The following is a 25,003-nucleotide window of genomic DNA, read 5'->3' on the forward strand; positions in this document are numbered from 1 at the left end:
TGAATAAGTATCAATACTTTAGCTTGTTTGTAATTGAATAAAATTAGTGTATCACAATTGCCCCCAGTCTCCCCATCTCTTCATTTGTTGTTAAATGTGATGTAAAACTGAATATACAACTGGCCCGTCACCGTGAATGTTGATCTGTGCGTGAGTGGAGATGTGGTGTTTGTGTGTTGGATTTGGCAGAAGCATGAGTGAGTAGCTTGTTATATCATTTTTATGGTTCATCGACATTGTACTTTCTCATGGCTGTTAATTTCCCTTTGGCACACAGCTGGAGAAGACACATGGACACAGAGTGGAGAGAGTAAATGTGATGCAAAAGAGAGAGAGAAAGAGAGAGTGAGAGAGAGGGATGGTGAGTGAAAGTGAGCTAGTGGGGGCAAACGAGAATTCCCTCGCAGTCAGTTTTCATCCTCGTTTAAGGAGCAGGGAGCATTCAGAGAGAAAAAGAGGAAAAGACGAAGAATCAAAGTCGTGCTCATAACCACATCCTCTATCTGAAAAAAAAAAAAAATCAAATAAAAAAAAAATAAGACAAAGAAAATCCTCTTTTGCTGTGACAGCTGGTATTGCACACAGAGGTGAGTCTTTCCTTTTTAATCATTGTGTGTGGAGTCGTCACAGTGTAACTGTCAAACTGTTATTCATGCTCTTTAGAGAAAGATTCTCTCTTTTTATGCAGTATTTAACTGACCAATAACATCAAAAAGCACAATTCAGCTCAACACATTTTGATATAAATTGTGCATATTTTCAGCATATTTGAGAATTTCAAATTGTGTATTTATTAATGTTATAAATCTTGTGTCCATTTATAATGTCTTCAGTATTTGCTGACACAGCACCTATATTATGATGATATGATATGATTTAATATGATGATAAAATACGGTACGGTACGATACGTAATGACATGACCTGGTAAGATTTTAAATGATATATGGTATGATATAATCTTATAGAATAGAATCATTATTTTTAAAATGTTCTTTTTCAAAATCTTTCCCAATTTTCATTTCCCCCCTCAAATTGCTGTTTTTCCCTATACTCCACTGAATTCAGGTCAGATTTGCCATGTAGACTTTCACCATCCCAGATGATGATTTGAAGAGAGTGCACAGATAATCAAATTAGTACATTTTGTACAAAGTGTGTTTTCTTGCATTTAAACTTCGTTCTCTTTTTATTGTGTATAGTTCATCTATCAGAGTGAAACTGTGGAACTGTTGCTTTTAATAGTTTTCACTCCCACCACAGCAGGGCTGCATTGCAGATACACATAAGATTCGCTTATGACAAGAAATCTGAACCATGACAAAGTCATTAATACACTGAGAATCAACACAGGTTCTGCTGCTCTGACAGCTCATTCCAGAGAACAATTCCTCAATGAATTAGTCACCGTACACATTCATTTGCAATTGAGCTCATTATAAAAAATAACATGTGTAAACATTTCTCACTCCGCTGTTTATGACACAATAAAAAGTGCTGGACGTGCATGTTTATTTTAGTGCATATGGGTCACCGACTACACTGAAGTACACTAAGTATTTATTCCAACCTGAGATCAGTCTGCTTTATTCGAAGCACAGATAAAGAGTTGGTGCCTTTTGCCTTTAGATAAACACTGCAATATATGCGCAACTGTTTACACTTTGTGGTGCCCATATTATTTCTAGGGTTCTTTATTGTACAAGGATGTTTCTCTACATTAACATGTTCACACATTCAATACCAAAAATGTTATGTTTTTCTTTATTGCTATTCTAAAACTGCTTGTGTGAATCTCAAGAAACTTGTCATATTTCACCCCAAAATCAAAAGAAAGAAATAAGAATTTATCATTTGTTTAAAGAAATTGATATCTGTTTTTGGACCATTGAGATTTGTTTAATTACGACATGTTTTCATGGCATTTATGCATAATTTCATCCCCAATTTAATTTTTTTTTTTTTTTTATGTATTATTCATTGTAAAGTAAGTATTTATACATCATGGAAGTATTTTAAAACGCTGCATTTTAGTAATGGGAATAATTGAGAAAACATTATTTAAGTAAATAAATAATATAAAAAATAAAGTCTGGATGCATTATGGTAATGAGCGGAGGAAATGTGTCTGATTGTCATGAAAACACTCACAATGCGAAAAAAAAAAAAAATCTAACACTTTAAAATAAGATTACATTCATTAACATTAGTAAATGCATTAGGTATCATAAACAAACAATGAACAATATATGTTATATTTATTAATCTTTGTTAATGTTAGTTAATAAACATACAATTGTTCATTGTTGGTTCATGTTAGTTCATAGTGCATTAACTAATGTTAACTAATACAACTTTTGATTTTAAATCTGTATAATTAATTGTTGAAATAACATTAACCAAGATTAATAAATGCTGTAAAAGTATTGTACATTGTTAGTTCATGTTGACTAATGTTGTTAACTACTTTTAACAAATGGAACCTTATTGTAAAATGTTACCAAAAAAATATATATATTTTTTTTTTATTATTATTTTTTTTTTTTTTGACTAAATAGACTTTTTTTATATAGACATTTGTTATGCAAAATATTTTTTTCACATTTCTTTTTTTTTTTTTTTAGATCTTTATGTATTTTATTTGGGGTGAAATGTGACCTGGAAATGTTTTTTGAGCAGATTCACCCGCTTCATTGCTCAGGTTATATGTGATACAGTACCTTAGTCTTTCGTGGAACACTAGAGCAAAACTCAGAGACGACAATGTTCAAAGGTTTTCTAAAATAGTAAGTGTGAGTGCAGCAGAGCTGTGTCTGTTTTACAGCTTTGATGCAATCATGTGAGGATATATATCATGCCCTACATTCCCTTTGAATAAAAGGCTGCAATCTGGGGAGCTCATGTGTTTCCATGACATTAACACACTATTGCTTCTGTGCTCTTGTAATATGATGCATGATGTTGCATGTGTCCTGAGAAGAGAGAATGACGGTGACATTTGGAAACAGGTTTTAATCTTAAATTAATCTTTTAAATAAATGTTCCATTTTCCATCATGGAGCACACCAAATGACCACTTCAGGCCACACACACATATGCCATATGCCTCTGAACGAAAGCAGTCGTGTGTGAAAAACTTGCTGTAAAGCATATTCTCATTTTCTGGCATGCATATCAATAAGCCCACACATTTATGGTATCCAACACTTTCATGCCAGTATTGGCATTGGACTGAAAAACATTGTGTCAGCTTACTGTTCATATGGGAAGATTTACAACAAATTATAGGCAAAATCCACAACCATTTAGCTTGTTCATCTTGCACATTAACAATTCAAGAAATACCGTCCTTAAAGGTGCACTAAGTAATTTTTCCTCATAAAAATGTTTTGCTCCTAGAGAACTGAATATGTACAAAGTCATGAGCACTCACATGAGATGAAGACTCCAGTCATATCAGTAACCTTACAAAAGTTGTTTTATTTTACATGGAGAGGGTCCCCCTCATGTCGGCTGCCATGTTAGAATCACATGACCAGCCGAATACAACTTGCTTAATCTCAGTAAGCACCCTGTTATTGGACACTTTTAATCATGGATTAATTGAATCATGACTGACTATGAATAGTGAATTTCTACAATGGCATCGGTAACTTACAAATTATTGTGTTGAAATGATGCTGCGACCAGGCCCCTAGGTGTCAGTGTAAATTCAAGATGAAATACACAAAAAAATTACTGAGTGCACCTTTAATTTACTCCTGATTTGTTATTTAAAAAACAAAAGCATTGCGTGAAGCAAGTGACATTTTTTAAGATGACGTGTGTAATTCCTCCGCCACTTGTGTCACCAAGTGGAATTGCAAAAATTACTCTTTTCAAATCGGTTTCTTGAGCACTGCCCCTGTCTGCCTTATTTTAGTCATGAACGACTTTGTATTCTTTAATGAATCAGTTGAGTCAGTGATTCAATGACTCGCTTAAAAAAGACTAATTTGTCACCACCTACTGGCGTACAGTTGAAATCTTCAGAAATGCTCACTGAGGGGCCTGGGTAGCTCAGTGAGTATTGACGCTGACTACCACCCCTAGAGTCCCGAGTTTGAATTAAGGGTGTGCTGAGTGACTCCAGCCAAGTCTCCTAAGCAACCAAATTGGCTCGGTTGCTAGGGAGGGTAGAGTTACATGGGGTAACCTCCCCGTGGTAGCGATTAGTGGTTCTCACTCTCAATGGGGCGCGTGGTAAGTTGTTTGTGGATTGTGGAGAGTAGCATGAGCCTCCACATGCTGTGAGTCTCCGCGGTGTCATGCACAGCGAGCCACATGATACGATGCGCGGATTGACGGTCTCAGAAGCGGAGGCAACTGAGACTTGTCCTCCGCCACCCAGATTGAGGTGAGTAACCGTGCCACCACGAGGACCTACTAAGTAGTGGGAATTGAGCATTCCAAATTGTGAGAAAAGGGATAAAAAAAATAAAAAAAGAAATGCTCACTGAACGAATCTAAACAAATCTTTTTTGTGAACTAATTCAAAAGACTTCACTGGGATGAATCAAAATCCCCACCACTATTTGGAAAGATGCGACAAGCGGAGTGTTCCAAATAGTGGAACATCCAAGTGCTGTTATACTAATATTAGCACTCTTGGAATTCCGCCTGGCTTTACGAGAGCTGGTGCTTGGGGTGATTGTAAAATACCTTTAGAAAAGAGTGCTTTTGGTCTAGAACCTTTTGCTTTTAGAGCAACCAGTGACTGGAATGGACTTCCAGCCGATTTGAAAGATCTAACAAGTCATGGGGTTTTCTCTAAAAAATGAAAAGTCTGGTTAATGTCAAACAGTAATGCTAGCAGTATATTGTCTCAGGATCTTATACTGTTTTTATTTTTTATTTTATCTCATGTTTTTAGGATATGTTGTAGATTGGTTTTGATTGTTATGGTTATTATTAAATTATAGTGTGCACTGAATGTATTTTAGTGTAATTTTGTACTTTGACAGCAGATGAAAATGAGCCATTATTGCTCATAATGGCTAAATCTGGCACATTTACATCAGTGAGATGTTTGATTAATGTGAATTGTCCCTGACACATAAATAAATCAATAAATAAATAAATATATGAGCTGTGGGGTATGAAAAGAGAAAACTATAGAGAGGTGCCCATAAATCAAACTCTCTCTCTCTCTCTCTCTCTCTCTGTCTTTCTGTCAGAGTTATGGGGTCTATAGATAATAGCTTTTGTGACTTGACATTATTCGAGGGTCACTGGTCACAAGAACAGGAAACTGACAGTTAATCAAACAGTAGCCTGACTCATTCACCTCACGTCACACACACTCACAACAATTTTCACACACTCGAGGCAATGAGCAGTGCCTCACACCAGCATTTGACCAAAAAAGACAAGAGGATCTGGGATGCAATAGTTAGTGTTTTCGCATGTTTGGTGCCATAATGAGATTGCTAGGCCAAGCCTAAAATATATCAACACCCAAAAACTTTAAAAGGCTCATGACATGCCTTTTTTATTATTTTAATTTATTCCTTGGGGTTCACTTATAAAATTAGTAAGGATTATTTATTTATTTTTTTGCACAAAAAAGCAAAAAATAAACAAACAGTAATTTATTTGTAAAACAATATCATTTTCCACCCTCATTCTGACCCTCTGTCAGAAACACTCTATTTTGCTGCTGCTTTTCCTTTAAAGGAATAGTTCACACAAATACGAAAATTCTCTAAAGATTTACTCACCCTCTTGGCATCCCAGATGAGTATTACTTTCTTTCTTCTGCAGAACACAAATGAAGATTTTTAGAAGAATATTTCAGCTCTCTAGGTCCATACAATGCAAGTGAATGGGTGCCAAAATTTTGAAGCTCCAAAATCCACATAAAGGGAGCATAAAAGTAATCCACACGACTCCGGTGGTTAAATCCATGTGTTCAGACACGATATAATAGGTTTGGGTGAGTAAAAGTTCAATATTTAAGTCATTTTTATCATAAACTGTCCTCTCTGTCCAGTAGGGGGCAATATGCATGAAGACTGTAAATCAACAAAAACAGAAGAAGAAGAATGAGAAAGTGAAACTGAAGTGACTGGGCAGGGAGGAGAATTGATAGTAAAAAAAAAAATGACTTAAACATTGATCTGTTTCTCACCCACACCTATCAAATCACTTCTGAAGACCCTGATTTAACCAGTGGAGTTATCTGGAGTCCTTTTATGTTGCCCTTATTTGGAGCTTAAAAATTCTGGCACCCATTCACTTGCATTGTATGGAACAGAGCTGAAAAATTCTTCTAAAAATCTTCATTTGTGTTCAGCAGATAAAAGAAAGTCACACATCTAGGATGACATGAGGGTGAGAAAATGATAAGAGAATTTTCATTTTTGGGTGAACTTCTCCTTTAAGACAGTTATGATTGGCTCTCTTCTCTTGACCTGCTCTCTTCTTGCCATCTCACTCCTTACCGCTACTGGGTGGGGCTACAAGTAATAAGATAAAGTAGATGTTGACGTGTTGTAGAGGATGAAGTAGAGAACGAGTCGTTTTGGCAGCTTGGTTTCAACAAATGCTCTTTTTGCAGTGAGGAGGAAGTTTTGAGTTCTGAAACTTACAGTATGTTTTTATAGTACAATGAATATGTCAAAACATCAAGGAAAATTCTATTCCTCATGTCATGACCCCTTTAATGTACTGTCACTTTTAACTGGGTTCATATACAGCCCATGTATACAAAGAGGTTTATAACACCTGATTTAGATAAAAACGGATAGTTTCGACTGCCATTGTAAATCTTACAGAAACTGCATCAACTTTTTCCTCTCAATCTTTCACCTTGTTGGAGAAGCAAAGTGGTTTGTGGATTAATGATGGGCAAGAAGCTGAGGGCAACGCAGGTACTGAATAGGGGGAGAGGTCTATAGTATGTAACTCAACTAAAGGGCCAACTCTCCATAGGTTAATTGATTTTCAGCTGAGCTTAGTAGATTGCTTTTTGTCTAGCCTCTTGTAATTTTCACCGCTTGACAGTTTCTCTGTTTTTTTTTTTTTTTTTTTTTTTTGATGTAGGTTATGGCTGAGGTGGAGCTCATCTCCACACCCCATAATATTCAGATCAGTGAGGTGACCTGTGACTCCTTTCGGATTGCGTGGGAAATGGCCCCTGAGGACATGGCCCGACTGACGCATTACTTCATCGACTTAAGTCGTAAAGAGGGCGCAGAGCGCAATCGCTTTAAACACAGAGTCAGTATTCACTGTTATTTTCTCATCTCTGTTTCATCCCATTACACTCCCTGTTGTACTCCCAAGATAAAATAGGAACTTTATTTATTATCACACAACAAAGGCAAGTGGAGTTTGTTTACACGTCTTTGCTAAAGTGCTAATGAACTCATTATAAGGGCAATCCTCCAATCTGAGGCTAAGCAAAATAATGATAGCTCAGTCCTTGTGGGTGTCAAAACAGCAACCTTCCAGTTACCAGCTCTGAGTTGTAACCACTAGACCACACCACACCAAAACAACATGAACTGAGTCTGACAGTTGGAGGCACCTGGATTTAAATTCATGGCCTCTTAAGATGCAGCCAAATGCTCTATCATTAAACTATATTACATTCAAATTTTCAGTAACTCAAAACAGGATTTCTGTGGCCACAACAAAGAGTAGTAACCACTAAGATCACAGCAAGCTGCTACAGCTAGAACAGGCATTTCTTTAAAGCCGTAGGGGTTTAAGAGGGAACTGCTTAGGGTTCATTAGATTGTGGTAGATATATTAATTCCAGACTAACATGCTACATTTTTAAAACAAAGTGTGAAATTAAACAATTAAAATATAACACTTAACAATTTTTAAATATAATATTCTGATCTAATATACAAAAATGTAAAATTAATAAATTGTATTATTATTAATAATATTACTATTATTGTTGTTATTAAAAGTATTATTGTGAATAATAATTTAATTATGATGAATAATAAACGTAATTTTTTTCATAAATGTATTATTCATAAATAAATGTATAAATGTATATAAATAATTAGTAATACATTTATTAAATGGTTGTAACATTACTTGAATCTCAATATGTATTTCAAATAAACAGTTAAATAGATTAAAGAGATTCAGATGGCCAAAAAGGTTGGGCAGCCCTGACCTTGAGGATGGTAGGTTCTCTAATGCTTTGTGATTGTTTAAAAAATCTGCATTTTAAAGACATTTAAAAAAAAAAAAATTATGCAGTACAAAGAAACACACAGTGTCATTTTCTTTTTAAATACCATCTCATTTTTTTAAAGAGAACCTATCTCTTTAACCTGTTGTCATTTTTAGAGTAAATGTCAAATTTTTGGTTAAATCAAATAGAACTTACAGCGACCGACGTGAGTATGCCGCAAGTGAATGACCCTCAAGATGGGCCAGGAGGGGAACACTCAGAATGGATACGTGAACTATAATAATATGGTATGAATTAACCCCTTCACAAACCCAGTCGGGAAGGACGTTTATTTGTAATGAAAGTGCCTGTGACTTCTGAGAAATACAGGTGGTTGTGTAAAAAGTCAGGAAGCCCGTACTTAAAAAGAGGGGCATAAGTATATATTTGGCCAATGAAATAGCAAGCGCTCAAAACAGAGATGACTTGCTATGAGAGAGATAGACGTTATGTCTAGGTTGTAAAACCTTGCAAATGTGTTTTAAGAATACCATCCTGCTGCAACCCATCCGTCCATGCCCATGAAGAGGCCATGCCTCTAGCTGAGTGTACTTTAACACCAATTGGGCAATTCACACCCTGCGACTCTTAAGCCAGGGTGATTGCATCAACAATTCAATGAGAAAGTCTTTGCTTGGAGATGGACATTCCTTTTGTGTATCCTCCAAAGCACAGAAAGAGCTGGTCATTTAGTCTGAATTGGCAGATGCACTCAACGTATGTGTGTAGCACTCACTATGGAGGGAAAAAGGTTTGAAGGTGAAACACCTGCGCTCTGAAGGGTGTGGTTAGAATCTTAGGCACATAGACTTTTCTGGGTTTGACAGTGGTTTTTGAAAGACCCGGACCAGACATGAATTTTCAACTGACAGTGCTTGCAAATCACCTACCCATTTTACTGAGGCCAAAGCCAGCAGCAATGCGGTCTTAAGGGAAAGCACTCAACATAGTCCAGAGGCTCGTAGGGAGGCCACGTGAGCACTTTTAGGACAAAAGTTAGGTCCCAAGTCGGGACTGTAGCCGGGCAAGGGGGATTTAGCCACCCCGCCCCCTTAAGGAATTATGATTAAATCATGTTTGCCTATAGAGGTGCCGGCTTAAGGTGCGTGATACGCAGATATAGTCGCCACATAAACTTTGAGCACTGAGGGAGTGAGCCCTGCGTCCAATCGCTCTTAAAGAAATGTATGAATTTCAGGTATGGGGCAGTTCACTGGATCTTTGCCGTGTGAAAAGCACTAATTAGTGAACACATTCTATTTCAGTGTGTAAAGGCGTCTCGTGGATGGTGCTCTAGCCTGTAACATGGTGTTCTTAACTGACTGAGCCAATTCTGGCTCATCCACTGTGCTTCGTTCAAAGGCCACACACAGCTCTGGCTGGGGATGCCAATTTGTGCCTTGTGTTTGAGAGAGAAGGTCTCTCTTCAGAGGAATTTCCCACGGAGGCCCGTCCAGTATTTCTACCATCTCTAGAAACCAGGGCTGGTTGGGCCATTTCAGCGCAATCGACAGGACTGTTTTCATGTCCACTCAGACTTTGCTGATGATATAATGAAGGAGGCACATGGGGGAAACGCATACTTGCATTTCGCCGGCTATACGTGAGACGGCATGTCCTGGTGACTTATATATGCCACTACTGTTGTGTTGTCTGAACGATTCAGAATATGGTGATTCATGATGTTGGAATGAAAAGCTCTCAAAGCTAGAAAGACAGCCAGTAGCTCCAGGCGGTTGACATGCCATGCCCGTTTTGCACCTGTCCAGGTGTCGAAAGTCGGGTGTCTACCACACATCATGCCCCAACCTGTGTTGGATGCATCTGTGGTCAGCACTGTCCTTCTGAAAATTTGACCCAGCATAACACCCTGTTGGTAGAAGGCTGGCGCTGTCCATGGTGCTAGAGCAGCCAGACAGTGGCGAGTCACCACGATGCACATGCACCCGAGGCTCCAGGTGCAATGTGGATCATCGCTTGAGTCAGTACTAGAGAGGTCTCATGTGTAACAGACCTAACGGTATAATGGTGGATGCAGCCGCCTAAAACCCAGCATTCTCTGAAACGACTTCAGTGGTAATGTTTTTCCAGTTTGAACTGAGAAAGACACCGAAGAATAGTCTGTATGCTTTCATTCATGAGGTGCGCATGGAGTCGAGATGAACTCCTAAAAAGGAAATTTACTGGCTGTTGACATCAGACCAGATTTTCCATATGACAAAGCAGCAAGTCTCTGTGTTCGCTTAGTAGTGCCTCTGATTGGCTAGTATTAACCAATCGCTGAGATCATTCAAAACATGTACGCCATTAATTTTCAATGGGGTAAGCGCCGCATCGATACATTTTGTGAATGTGCAGAGACAGACTGAAATGAAGGACTTTAAATTGATTCGCTCAACGGGACATCAGGCTTATTAATTCATCTGAAACAACCTCTATCGTGTTCTTTGTGAGAAGATTGTGTATTTCGGCTTGTAACACTGGCGCGTCTTCGGACAGAACCGTGGAAGGCAGAACACCTTTGAAACGGGGCGGCCAACGTGCAAATTGGATCGTATAACCATGTTCGATAATTTTTAGCATCCAGTTGGAAATGCCCGTATGGGCTCGCCACATGTCCGCATAATGGGACAGAGGGAATTTGATTTGTTCATTGTATGATATAATGCACCACTCGCCATTGGGAAGCGGTTGTGCATAATGTGTAGGCACTGAAGTGGGATAGCTCTTTATTGAAAAAGTGTGAGTGTCTCAGCATGTGCAACTAGCGCTGTAGTCTTTTTTGCATTTTGCATTCATTCTTTGCATGCGATTGAATGTGAAACACAGAAACAACATATTGTACAACATTTTGAATAATAATATTCCTTTCCTGACAAACAGCAGTGGGGAAGAGGGGAACAGCATGGTTAAGTGACTAGGTGTAAGGAGCGCTTTTGCTGCGCAGGGGGTATTTTCCCCTCTGCACAGGACTTGCGCTGAGGCGGCTGCCTTCGTTTGGGCCACAGCTTGCGTGCCTTTACCGGTGTCTTGGTGGCGATATTTGGCAGCGCTGAGGCAGCAGGTGTGGGGCTTTTAGCCGGGCGCTGGCCGGAGACAGAATGGGAGCTAGCCGGTTGTGATGAAGTACTGCTCCGTTTTGGTATAAAATGTCTCATAGCCTGTGAGTGTTGCTGAGTCGTGACATAGCGCTCAGCAAATCTATCCACAGGGCCACCGAAAAGGCTGACTGGAGACACCGGAGCATCAAATAGAGCTGCTTTTCGCATTTCTGTGAGGGTCAGCCAGATGTGATGGTCCAAAACCACCAGGTTGCTCATTGACTCATTGCCAATGGCCTGTGCAGTGATTTTTGTGGCTCGCAGCGCTAAATCCGTAGTGGTGCAGAGCTCTTTGAACATCTCTGGATCGTATCCTTGCTCGTCCATTTGCTTGAGGAGCTTAGCTTGGAGTGCTGAACCTGCTTGGCAGGTATATATACTGTATATATACTGTATATATCACAATAGCTTATAAGGATACAAAACTCCTGCCGAAGCACTGCGGGGAATCAGGATGCTGAAGCAGCCCGTTAACCAGTGAAGCCTCAAGTGGCGAGGCGCTCCTCACCACCAATAGCTAGAGTGTGGTGAGCGTATTGGCGCACTATGGCTGCCGTCACATCATCCAGGTAGATGCTACACACTGGTGGTAGTTGAGGAGAGTTCCCTGTTCACTGTGTAAAGTGCTTTGTGTGTAGTGTCCAAAAAAGCGCTATATAAATGCAACATTCATTCATTCATTCATTCAGTAAATGTTCGCCGGAACACTGCAGGGTAGCAGAGTGTCTTCTTGTTGCCGTGAAGATCCCGCCTGCTGACTTGTGTATGTCGATGGCAAAGTAGTAGAAGGCTTCACCATAGCCAATTTTATAATTGCCGTTATTGTAGAAAGGTTTCAAATAGGTCGTATAGAAGGACACTCCCCATAGCATCAGCTTAGTGACACAATTTCAAGTGTACTGAGTCGTAAGGGAACTAACTTTACCACACTATTTCAATCGGTTTGGCACTTATGTGTGGATTACCACTCCATCTTCAGTGTGTGGTATGGCTGGTGACTAGTATCAGGCTGAGTGTGCAACCCCCCAACCACCAGCTCCAAAAATACCATTTGAAAACACCCAAATATTTACCAATAATATATCAGTTGTTGGCTAATTTAGGATAATAAAAAAAAAGAATTAGCGGGATCAGTAAATTATGAACAATTTACTACCTTTGCCTGATTAATATGTAATCGTGTAATCCATAAAAATGTAATGTAAATGTAACTGTAATCTGACTATGATCTTTTTGTGTAATTTAATCCAGTTAGAAGTACTTTATTTTTGTAATCTGATTATGTAATCCAGATTACATGCAATCCATTATTAGCCAGCCCTACCAATATATATGATTCAATATACTGTAATGCTATCAAAAAAGATGAACACAAAATTGCTGAATTTAAACGAACACTTATTTACACAATTTACTCAAAATTCACAAAATATTTGAAACAACTTTGGTTCATCAGCCAATGCTGATAATCTCAAAATGATGTACTGTGACCTGCAACTCTGTCCTTTTTACTGACTTTATTTTTTAATTACTTATTAACTTCATTATTTATTCTTTAAAGCTGTGTTAAGGTTAAATTAAGGACATACAGAAAAAATGTGCAACAGAGAGGCAGATGGCAGAGGGGTAATGGGTGGCTGTAGGTGTGTTGGTAATGAGCACATCTGACAGCTCAGTGCAAGCCCTTCAGGGGTTATCGTGATGTTCTCGCCACTTCTAATCCAGGAACATGAACAACTCACAGGAGCACAAAAGCTGCTGTGAGCCAATGATGACTCATCAGGACATTTACTTCCTCACCAATAAGCATCCCAATCCTCCAAACAGCAAATGGCCATTGGCTACCTCCCTCTCACACAATAAAAAAATTCTGAATTGCGAATCTAATTTAACACATTATTGTCATAATTTACTCACCCTAATTTCAAATCTATGGAACACAAAAGGAGATGTTAGGGAATGACAGCCTTGGAACGACAAGAGGGTAAATCATTGACGATAAAAGAAATTTAAGATCATGTACTAGTCAATTTAATGTGCGATTTTGGATAATTTTGGTTAAAGGATACTGAACAGAGAGGAATTAGCCAATAGAGTCCCACAGTTGGGTTTTGGAAGTAAAAATTTCAATTATTTTCACCATAGAGAAACTTATTTTTAACAATAATGTGTAAGTCCTTCATGAAAGTAGCAGGAGGTTGTAAAGCAATGATATTTACTTCTGTACAAGCCACAAGACACTGTGATTTCAACTTCAGTTTCAAAATACTGTGTTTAATTTCTAAATTCCTGGTTGAGAATTACACTACCCATAATCCTAGAAAGAGATCCACCAATCAGAGAAGTTTCTGCAGTATGAAAACTGAAATTGCACCAAAAGAGCTCAGCAGCGATTGCTTACTTCCCTAAATGGAGTCTGTTATTAAATAATGTTAACAAGTCTGTATCCCCACACTCTAAAGCTTTATGTGAATAAGTTTGCAATTAACTTGCCATATTAACAATAGTGCCGATTGGACTACCTCAAGCCGTAACCAGGTTTTTTTATCAAACAATTTCAAACCATTTTTTTCACATCATACTGAGTGGGGTTTAGTCTCTCTTTTAGTCTTACCAAGCACTGTATTGTGGGTTCTTGGCTTTTTCTTTTTTATCCTGCTCCCTCCTCCTCTATTTCCTTTTATACTTGCAGACAAAATTCTGCTATAGTGTAAAAGCAGTGCAAGTCTCTCAGCTGTCATTCTTTGGTATTCATTTGTGGTCAAAATTGCAGGCATAAATTGCTGCTAAATGCCATTGAAATTACATCTGATTCTGCCACAGCTCTGATATTATTACATTTCAAAGTGAAATGAAAGGACTTGCTAAGGGTGTTGCTATGGTTATGCCCCTTTGAGCATTTCATAATTGGTTCTGCATGTCAGAAGCCCAAATCTCCACAATGAGACTAATTAAAATTGATAGAGCACTAATATGAGAGGAGATACAGGTATGTTCTTCAAAAGTACATTCAGAAAAGGTCTTGCACCTGTGAGAAAGACAAAATACTTTAGGTGTATGATCACTGCAGCCATTGGATGTTATAGCTCATCATAAATCTGACTCTTGTGTGCATACATGTTTATGTAATGGCATAAAGTTATACGGTAGTCTCCCAAAGCCAGACTTTTGACTGTCTGCATAAAGTCTGGTCTACTTTGCAGCTCATTCTTGCCAGACTGATCTCACTGTCAATTCGGCGACAGGAGGTTGTAAGATCTTCGGCTGAAATCGTTACGTGCTTACCAAAATTCAAAGCACTGCTCCTTGTGGCCGAAGCTGGAAGTATTTTTGAACATATGGGCATATGTGAGCTCCAGTTAGGTGAAATGTCTACAGAGTGGCGCCAAAAGCATCGGTGGTGTGAAAATTTAATCTATGAGGGAAAATGAAACCTCCGAATTGCGCTTGATTGTGTGAACACGATTACCAAAACTAAAAGAAATAATGACGCTATAGTCTCCACGAACTGTACGTAAAAATACAATATAATCTTGTAAGTATCTTATATTCAACAATAAGTCATTTATTGTATAATTCATTGTGATGATTACATTTCATATTCATTATATTTATTGAAAGCTTAGAGCAATGCTTAAAATCTCTAAGTAAAGAGTAAAGATAGTAAAAGATTTATCTCTCAAGTAAATCACCATCACAACCCTATGAACCAAATAAATGACTTACAGCACCCTCTTGTTTTGGCTTCTCAGGATGTCCCCACCAAGCTGGTGGCGAAGGCAGTGCCTCTGCCAATGGCTGTGAGAGGCCACTGGTTCCTGAGCCCTCGAACGGTGTACTGTGTGGCTGTGCAGACCGCAATCAGACAGCCTGATGGAGACTACCAAGTGTCTGAATGGAGCCAAGTAGTGGAGTTCTGCACTGGGGGTAAGAATGGCTTATGCATGGCTTACTTATAGTTGTCTCTGCAATGCTGCATATTAATCTGGGATAGGAGAAAGCATTTTCACAGAGAAACACATGGCAGCTTTGAAGGTATGGTAAGGTAACACAACTAATCACAACAAGTCTACCTTAATCTTGCCTGCAATATCACATTAGACATAGGTCACTAAAAGTTATCTGAGGAAGCACTTAAACTGAGGAATAATGGTTTTAAATGGGTTCTGTCCTGCAGATTATGCCATGGATCATCTCCAGCAACTGTTAGATAAAGCTCAGGCCGCTGCTGGGAGACTCCTCAGGTTCTCTGTGTTCTATCGCAATCAGCATCATCAATACTTTCATTATGTGAGGTTAGTGTCATCTATCACCCTCAGTTTCTGCTTTGAACATATTTCTTTCTTAGACACCCGTGAGACTGCACTGTCTAATGTTTTGCTTTGTTGCGTGACTTTGAGATATGAATGCCGTTCAATGCCTAATGGACACTTTTCCCAGTTCAATGACGTATTTCTGTAAATCTAGCAAACTTTTTTCCCTCTTTTAATGTACATAACTAATGTATATTTATATCTTTATATTTATATATTATTATTTGTATATATTAGCCTGGCATTTATAAAAAAGAAATAGTAAACTAGTTAACACTGTTGTGATTGAGTTTATGCCACCGTCATTACACAACTTGTCCCAGAGTGACAACCCCAGGATTATTTCTAAATATTTAAAATGTTAGAAATAAAATACATTTGTGTTAAAAAAAAAAAAAAAAGAGGAATATCTTTCAGTGGAGCACAACAGTCTGGTTTCAGAAGTAAAAGTCCCATTCATTTTCCCCACAGAAAAATGTATTTTCAACGGTAACACATAAACCTTTAAAGATATACTGTACCTACAGTGAGCTCCAAGGTTTTTAATAGTATATGCTTCTGTTAAAGCCACCAGTCCACTTTATTTCATATTCATTTAAAAAACAAATGGTTTATTAGCAGAGTATAATTGATCATTCGCTAAGCTCCGCCCCCCTTTGCTACTGTTGCACACTCTGACAAGCTCTGCAAAACTCCCCATAGGAATGAAAGGGAGATTACCGTGAATGGCGCGGTATTTGGCAAAATATGGCCGGCATTATCAACCTTGAATGTGGACCACTTCCAGTATCAACCATTTCCAGCTATTTTAGCAATACAAAAATACTACATTATGCTGCTTTATATTACAGGCTGGCAATATACATTACCGGTCAAAACCTTTGAAACACTTGACTGAAATGTTTCTCATGATCTTAAAAATCTATTAATCTGAAGGCGTATGCTTAAATGTTTGAAATTAGTTTTGTAGACAAAAATATAATTGTGCCAACATATTAATTTATTTCATTTTAAAATTTAAATTGAATAAAAAAAAAAAAAACGTTTTTGAAATTGATGACTTGGACCAAATAATAAAGCAGCCAATAAGTGCCCAACATAGATGGGAACTCCTTCAATACTGTTTAAAAAGCATCCCAGGGTGATACCTCAAGAAGTTGGTTGAGAAAATGTCAAGAGTTCATGTCTGCAAATTCTAGGCAAAGGGTGACTACTTTGAAGATGCTAAAATATAACATAGTTTTGAATTATTTTGGATTTTGTTTAGTTACAACATAATTCCCATTGTTCCATTTATGTTATTCCATAGTTTTGATGACTTCACTATTATTCTAAAATGTGAAGAAAAAAAATTATAATAAAGAATGAGTAAGTGTTTCAAAACTTTTGACCGGTAGTGTATGTCGTCATATTATTATCATTAATTATGATTTTCATGAACTCATTGGTTTTGAACGCATATAGTTTTACCGTATATCGCATTTTGCCATCGTTGTATCACACTGTTGCACCTGCATAATGAATGAGAGATCAGGCACTGACAAAACAGTCCTCTGCACCGTCTGACATGCCTCCACAAACTTTACACAAACAGCAGAGAGAAGAAAGCCGCTGGGCAAATGCTGCTTTAACTTTCTTTGCACCAAAACTCCATCTTGTTTCATCTTGGCAAACTAATAAACGCATTTTACTCTCCGTTCTTGTCAGAGAGCATTCTCTCTTTCTTAGCGGTGTATAGTAAACAGATCACACAGATCAGGCATTCAGCGTGGCTTATGAAACATCGCCTTTGGAAATAAACACATAAAGGCATCATTGGAGGTTATGCAGGTACATATAAATGGAGGTTTACATGGAGACAAGAAACACTGCATCGTCACAATCTCAGTAAAGAAGCAGATTTTATTACCATCTCTTCAATACAACACACAGCAACAAGTGAATGATTTACTTACTCTTTTCCTATAAATGCTGAAGTTAGAAAATTATCCGACATTAGGCCATCATTCTGCTGTACATCCTGTGGTTGTGTGATAGTTTATAAACTTATATCACTAAATTCTGGTATTGTTATCCTTCTATTTATTTACATTGCGGTCAATAATAGCAGAACTTTTACACATTTGTCAGAAATGCAGCTGCTGCTTACTTCTTATTTGCAAAATAAGGTGGATAGTATGCAAAAAACAGTATGCTAATTGAGTAGTATGTCCGAATCCTCAATATTCATGAAGCAGTAAGCGAGAAATACCCTGAAGATATACTATTTCCGTGTATGATTCTGAAGAGCGGATCGACTGGACACTTTAAGATCCCATAATCCTGGGGCCTGGGTAGCTCAGCGAGTATTGACACGGACTACCACCCCTGGAGTCACGAGAATCCAGGGCGTGCTGAATGACTCCAGCCAGGTCTCCTAAGCAACCAAATTAGCCCGGTTGCTAGGGAGGGTAGAGTCACATGGGGTAACCTCCTCGTGGTCGCTATAATATGTGGTTCTCGCTCTCGGTGGGGCGCGTGGTGAGTTGTGCATGGATGCCGTGGAGAACAGCGTGGGCCTCCACACTCGCTACATCTCCGCAGTAACGCACTCAACAAGCCATGTGATAAGATGCGTGGATTGATGGTCTCAGACACAGAGGCAACTGAGATTCGTCCTCCGCCACCCAGATTCACTCGCCACCACGAGGACTTAGAGCGCATTGAGCATTCCAAATTGGGGATAAAAGCAGGAGAAAAAAGGATCCCATAATCCCTCAGGAGCTGAGGTGACGTCACATAAAAAACCTTGGATTTAAAAGAGTCTGTAAGTGCTACATATATTAAGATAATTGTTCCTTGTGTTTAAATGGAGCTTGTTTCACAAAACCAGAGCAGATAATTTTTGCGGTTGTTGTTCTTACATCATATATGCAGGTCATGGGTCAACGCTCACGTCCCCGGATGAAGTATGTGTCGAAATCTATTCATACTACTCGCATACATACCTAAAAGTACGTACCGTTTTGGTGGCAGATACGTACGTCCTTCATCAAATACAGTAGGGTACAATGAGACACAAAATGTATCAAGGTCAAAATGTTTATTTTTATTGAATATTGACGGAGCAACATAATTTGTGTGAAAAGAAATAATAACGGAAGGTTGTTTCGATTAAAATTTCGTTTTTTTTTTTAAAGGTGGTGAGGGAGCCTTTTACCCCAGGAGGAAGGCCCCTAGGGGGTTTAAAGTGATATCATGTAGATACTGGGGCAATAGTTATAGGGCACAATTTGTCAACTAATGCAAAGAATTTTGAGACACCAAGATGCTTTTTTTGAGTAACAAATTAAGATGATGCTTACTCAAAATAACTACTTCAGAAAAAGTCAACCATTTCCTGTTAATTGTAAACATATGTGACATTTTATTACATATCAAGTATTCTATAAACAAACTATTCTCTATTATGATCAGATGAGTCTGGATGTGAGCTCACTTTGAAAAATGTTCATAACAAATCTATTCCCCCCACAAATCTACTCCCAAAAAAAAAAAAAAAAGATGTGCTTAATAGGGGCATTTAGCCCCTGCAACATGGGGGGCTAAATGCCCCTATTAAGCACATTTTTTTTTTTTTTGGACAGTTATTGAAAAATGTCTGATTTAATGACCTTAAACAAAACTGAAAATGATAAATAAGTATTTTGTCGGTTTCCTCCGGGTGCTTTGGTTTCCCCCACAGTCCAAAAATAAATGCAGTTAAAGTTAATTGGAGACCCTAAATTGCCCGTAGGTGTGAGTGAGAGTGTGAATGTGTATGTCTGTGTGTGCTGCCCTGTGATGGATGGCCACCTGTCCAGGGTTTTTCCCTGCCTTCACCCCGAGACAGCTGGGATAGGCTCTAGCATTACCCGAGACCCTGGATAGGACAAGCAGCTATAGAATAAAATATTAAAATATTAAAATGGTGGGCTATAGATTATCTTACATCTCTCTCCTTAGGTCAGAGTGTGGGGGTGCAATGCTCCCATCTCTTAAAGACAACAGTGGAAGTCACGGCTCCCCCATCAATGGCAAGCTGCGCGGCGTCTTCCTCAGCTGCAACACAGAATTCGACACAGGCCTTCCTCCTAAGGACTCTCCGTACGGCCCCCTGCGCTTCCAAATCTCTGCTGAACGTCTCCTCAACCCGAGTACTAACCTTTACTTTGCTGACTTCTACTGCATGTACACAGCTTACCATTATGTAGTCCTGGTGCTGGCCCCTGCTGGATCGGAGGGGGATAGCTTTTGCAAGAGCCGCCTCCCATTACTGGATCTAACGGCCAATCCATTTCTAACATACACCCCCGGAGATAAACCGGTGTTTTGCCATTCCAGTGATGTTATACTGGAGGTGTTGTATACAGAGCCTTTGCTTTTGGAGCATGGCAACCTGGCACAGATTAGCGGCCACCACCAGCTCATGAGCCTCTCCACTGCAAATGCCAAAAAAGACCCAAGCTGTAAGGTGTGTAATATCAGTGCGGGGCGTTGAACTGCCTGGATTTAGTTACTGGAATTGAAACCACACAACTGGACCATGTTTAATAATGAGAACCTTGCTGGTGGTCGTCTGAAAATGGAATATGCTGAAACACCACCGACAGTCTCATTCAAATCAGAACAAATATTCACGTTATATAAAAGGCAGTAGTGCAGTACCATTCACCATTTTAAAATGTGTAGAAGGCTTTGCACTAAAACAGATAAATAAATAAGTGGGAACAATGGTAATTATGAGTAAAATTGTTATTTGTTAGATTGAAAAAGGTCATGGTCCTGAAGGTCTGGCTCCATGCAAAAATTTACAGAAAGCCAAATATGGGTCACATGGTATGAAGCTATGGGGGGGGGGGGGGGGTTGATATTCTTCCATTTTTAAGAATATATGTGATAAGAATATGTGATTTCTTTTTTATAGAATATGTGATGTTTTTGAGAATATGTGATATCATCTGAAAGCATAACAACTGAACTTTTAAGAAACACCATTCAATGAAGCATTTTTTCTGATAGACAATATACTGTTAATATACACCAATCAGCCACAACATTAAAACCACCTGCCTAATATTGCGTATATATATATATATATATATATATATATATATATATATATATATATATATATATTTTGTTTTTAAATTGTTCTGGACTGTTTTGGTTTGTGAACGGCACAAGTTTCTCTTGTAAACAATGACGCGCTTCCTGACTCCTCCTCCACGTGACGCGTGGCCTTACCAATGAGCTTACGTCATCCCTCTCATGAGCGCGCATCACAGAGATGCAGAAATATGCATTTTGGACCGTCAAAAAATGGAGTACATTCACTTGCATTGTTTAGAGGAGGAGACCTGAAATGAAATCCTAAAAGTCTTAAATTCTGTTTTGATGAAGAAAGAAACTCAGATACATCTTGGATGGCCTGTGGGTGAGTAAATTATCAGCTAATTTTCATTTTTGGGTGAACTATTCCATTAATGTAGTGGCTGATCGGTGTACTTAATACTTTATATACTGTTTCTTATGCTTAAAACACTGCTTTAATGTCAAATATGATCTTACTTGAACAATTTCAGAAGCTTGTGTCACTTCTCTGTCAACACTGTTGACTTGGTCACTGTTATTTTATATATATATATATATGCTACAAACATCATTATTAATCTAAAATAATTAGAATGGCCTAAATAAAAACATGGCAAAGTTAAAGAACAATAACATAGTTTATAAAATGAGATGTATACTATGACATATGATTATTATTGTCACACACACGACCCTGTTAAAAGAAGCTCTGAATGTCTGTCCCAGTCAGATATATTTTGGCTGGTGCCTGTTGGTCATTCAGCGTTTCTGTGAAAAAAAGACGTCATTAAAGACGTCCGAGATGAAAAACTCGCTAAAAGTGACCAAAACGTAAAATGTTTTCATCTGTTTAACTTACAGTAGTCAAAGATGACTTCTCTTTTCCCTCCAGTCTTGTCTCAGGTAGATTGCATTTTGTCAATAGCTCAGTGTCTGCTGCGCTAAAGTCTGGCAGGCTGCTGGGCTCATTAATATTAATTACGTTGTCTGCGTTTATCTGAACTGATTTGCTGAATCAAAATGCGGACGGTGACTTGTAAGCGCTAGCCAATAGAATTACCGCTTTGCGTTAGTTCCGCCCACTGCCAAAGCAACCAGCTGGCAGAGGCTTCTGCTGGGTCTTAAAGGCTTCGGGTTATACAAACCGCTGTAATGTTTCCCTTGCACCAAGATTGAGCAAAATAAACGTCTTCAAATATAATTATTTCTCAAAAAGAGAAATAATAAAATGCATTTCTAAAATTGATAGTGTAAAATATTAATTTGAAAGTGTTAAAGGGACAGTTCTCCCAAAAATAAAATTTCTCTCATCATTTACTCACCTTCATGCCATCCCAGATATGTATGACTTTCTTTTGCAGAACACAAAAGATTTTTAGAAGAATATTTCAGCTCTGCAGGTCCATACAATGCAAGTGGCCAGAACTTTGAAGCTCCAAAGAGCCCATAAAGGCAGCATAAAATTTAGTGTAATAAAGCTTGATCTCATGAACGCAGAGGAGACTGCTGATTGCAGTTACCATTTATAGTGAAAATGGAATTATATTTTGGTTCTCACCCAAAATCAAATGGATCACTTCAGAAGACAGTAATCACTGAATATGCTTTTTCTTTAGTTCTGATCACCATTCACTTGCATTGCATAGACAAACGGAGCAGAAATATTCTAAAAATCTTCATTTGGGTTCAGAAGAAAGTCACACACATCTGGGATTTCATGAGGGTGAGTAAATGTATTTTTCGGTGAACTATCCCTTTAACAATCTAAAGATTCAGCTGGGGCAGTTTCTGAAATTTGGATGACTTGACATAACCCATTAATAAGAAAGTAAAACTAATGTTCAGATCCACAGCCTCTCAATAGTGAAACATCTCCTGCTTATGACGATAATGATCAACAATAAATAATCGTAATAAGTGATAAAATACTTACATTTATTTGATAAAATACACCTGATAGTAAAATATTAAATTACATTATCCAGTTTCTGCAATATTTTTAGCCAAATATAAACAAAATGCCACGTTCCAAAAATAAATGTCTAAAAAACAGGGGGTAAATACTCCAATAAGCCTCCTAGTGATCAGGGCACATTTAGTCAGTTCTTTGTGCTAATCAGGTCAGCAAGCTGTGTAAACGGCACATTTTGTTATCAGTTTCCACACTTATGTGTCACAAACATGTATACAGTAGTTTCTGCCATAATTATTATCCCATACAGCATCACTAAATCCACATGGCAAATAGGACACGCAGAATTCAATCCGTCCTCGGGAGTCCATTTGTTCAGGAACTGTGATGTTAAACTCGAACACGTCTGTTCCCGGTTCACCATAGCGCTGATCCAGGTAAGTACACGGCACGTCCCGGTAACTGCGCCAAGTGTCGAAAGTAACGCGAATATGAACCGCTTTCTCGAAGCAGACATTCCTGACGCGCACGGTGCCCAGGACGGAGCGTTTGGTGACCTTACAGCTCTCCAAAAGCACCATGTTTTCCTGAAGGCGACTTCTGAACGCCTGGAAATCGACGCAAGGCTCGTCAAACCCAAGACGCAACCTCGATGTCTCGAGAACACGGTTCAGCTTCTTCAGCCGTGGCAAGGGCTCACACGCGATTTTCTCTTCTTTCTCGGAGAACAGGCGCACTGTGATGAGAGAAAGCCCTTTGGAGTCGGCAAACGCGACGCGCTTCCCCCTGCGGCCGCTCTTGGTGGTTGTTGGGAGGGCTGTCGGTGGAGGGTGTCTGTACTCTAATACCGGCAGACGGGTGATACAGGACCGCAGAGGTTTGGGAGAGGACACGGCGAGCAGGTGGTTGATGCGCGGGGAGCTTCTGCACCTGAAGCCGATGGCCAGATCCACAGACATCACAGAGACTGGCAGAACAGGGCTGCCCAACCTCGATATCACACTGTGGGGTAAAAAAATAAATAAATCTAGGCTAAATGCTGATTTACACGGCTCTCGTTACTTTATATCTCACTATTGTCATTTTACTTCATTCAGGCCAGCATGGCGTTAAAACTTACTTTGCACATGTCATCTTTACAAATGTAATCGGAAGTCCTGTTACAGTTCCTTTTTTCTCAAGTCCTCACGCTGACCTTACATTGAACTGAAAAAAATAAAAATAAATAAAATGCATTTAAAACAGTTAGCCTATAAATAAACAATACAAATATTTTAGATATTTATTCAGCTGGAAGGTTTCATCATTAAGCAATAGTTTTTTTCACACACTAAAACATTAAATAGACATATTTTACCCAAACAAGTAAACAAAACAACCGAAGTCATTATGGCCAATAAAGGATCTTACTGTGCTTTTATTGTGACCATTGAATCATCTGATGAAAATCTCTTGATTTATAGCCTATGTTCAGTCTGAATGAGAAAGAGTGAAGAAGTTCTGTATGACTTTGACCAGCTAAAGCTTCATGTGCGTCACTTCATCTTTTATAGTAACTTGATCCCTCCTCCAAACTCAAGCCAATCAGCTTTACAAACATCAGACACAACTTATCAGCTATTAATCACCTGCAGATCTGTCTGAAGAGTACGAGAGGACAAAGGCATTTGAGTTCTTGACAAATAAACATGAACTTTTTCCTTTTGGGAGTCTAACGTTTATATTTCCTATTGACACACTAAAACTGAAGATATAAATAACCATCTTAAGACAAATGCTTTTGTGAAACAACTTATGTGCCTAAGATTTTGCACAGTACTGTATATATAAGACACTAAATAGCAACAAAAACTTCCACAACACATTCCTAAATTTATGTAGCTAATTAAAATCCATGAAATTATCACATTTATTTTTCGAGACAAAGTACTCATTTTCAGTTTTGTTCAATGTTATTAAATCAAAACTTTTTCAAAAACTGTCCAATAACTGAAAGGATAGTATTTGTGGTTAAATGCCCCCTGTTGCAGGGGCTAAAGGCCCCCTATAAAACACACTGTTTTTCTGAAGTGGGGCGAATAGATTAGTTATGAAGAATGTTCAATGTGGGCTCACATTGACTGATCCAATCACAATGGAGATTCATTTGTTTACCTAAGATGTTATGAAATGCCAAATCTAATTGGCAGCGAGCTCCCCCACCCCCTGGCGGGCGGCAGTGGCTCCTTCGTCTCCTGGCGGACAGCAGTGCGCTCCTCCACCTTCGGGCGAACCACTTCAGTACCACCATATCATACCTCCTCGGCGTCGAGACCCTCCCCCAGCG

General features: G+C 38.7%; 2 protein-coding genes across 2 annotated transcripts; one reads left to right on the forward strand and one right to left on the reverse strand.

The window, feature by feature from the left end:
• The first annotated feature begins 328 nt into the window (after positions 1–328).
• Positions 329–21,616, forward strand: LOC127423975 (phytanoyl-CoA hydroxylase-interacting protein-like). The gene is made up of 5 exons (XM_051668714.1): positions 329–587; positions 7,084–7,260; positions 15,093–15,267; positions 15,518–15,635; positions 19,638–21,616. The coding sequence occupies exons 2-5, from the start codon at positions 7,087–7,089 to the stop codon at positions 20,170–20,172; spliced, it is 1,002 nt and encodes a 333-aa protein (XP_051524674.1). The 5' UTR covers positions 329–587; positions 7,084–7,086; the 3' UTR covers positions 20,173–21,616.
• Positions 21,617–22,456: 840 nt separating this feature from the next.
• Positions 22,457–24,312, reverse strand: LOC127423979 (protein phosphatase 1 regulatory subunit 3C-B-like). Its single transcript, XM_051668717.1, has 3 exons — positions 24,088–24,312; positions 23,798–23,883; positions 22,457–23,679 (listed from the first exon to the last, which is right to left on the reverse strand). Exons 2-3 carry the CDS (start codon positions 23,809–23,811, stop codon positions 22,932–22,934), a joined length of 762 nt encoding a protein of 253 aa, XP_051524677.1. The 5' UTR covers positions 23,812–23,883; positions 24,088–24,312; the 3' UTR covers positions 22,457–22,931.
• Positions 24,313–25,003: the final 691 nt, after the last annotated feature.

Source organism: Myxocyprinus asiaticus, chromosome 33 (assembly GCF_019703515.2).
Source record: "Myxocyprinus asiaticus isolate MX2 ecotype Aquarium Trade chromosome 33, UBuf_Myxa_2, whole genome shotgun sequence".
In the NCBI taxonomy this organism is placed as follows: Eukaryota; Metazoa; Chordata; class Actinopteri; order Cypriniformes; family Catostomidae; genus Myxocyprinus; species Myxocyprinus asiaticus.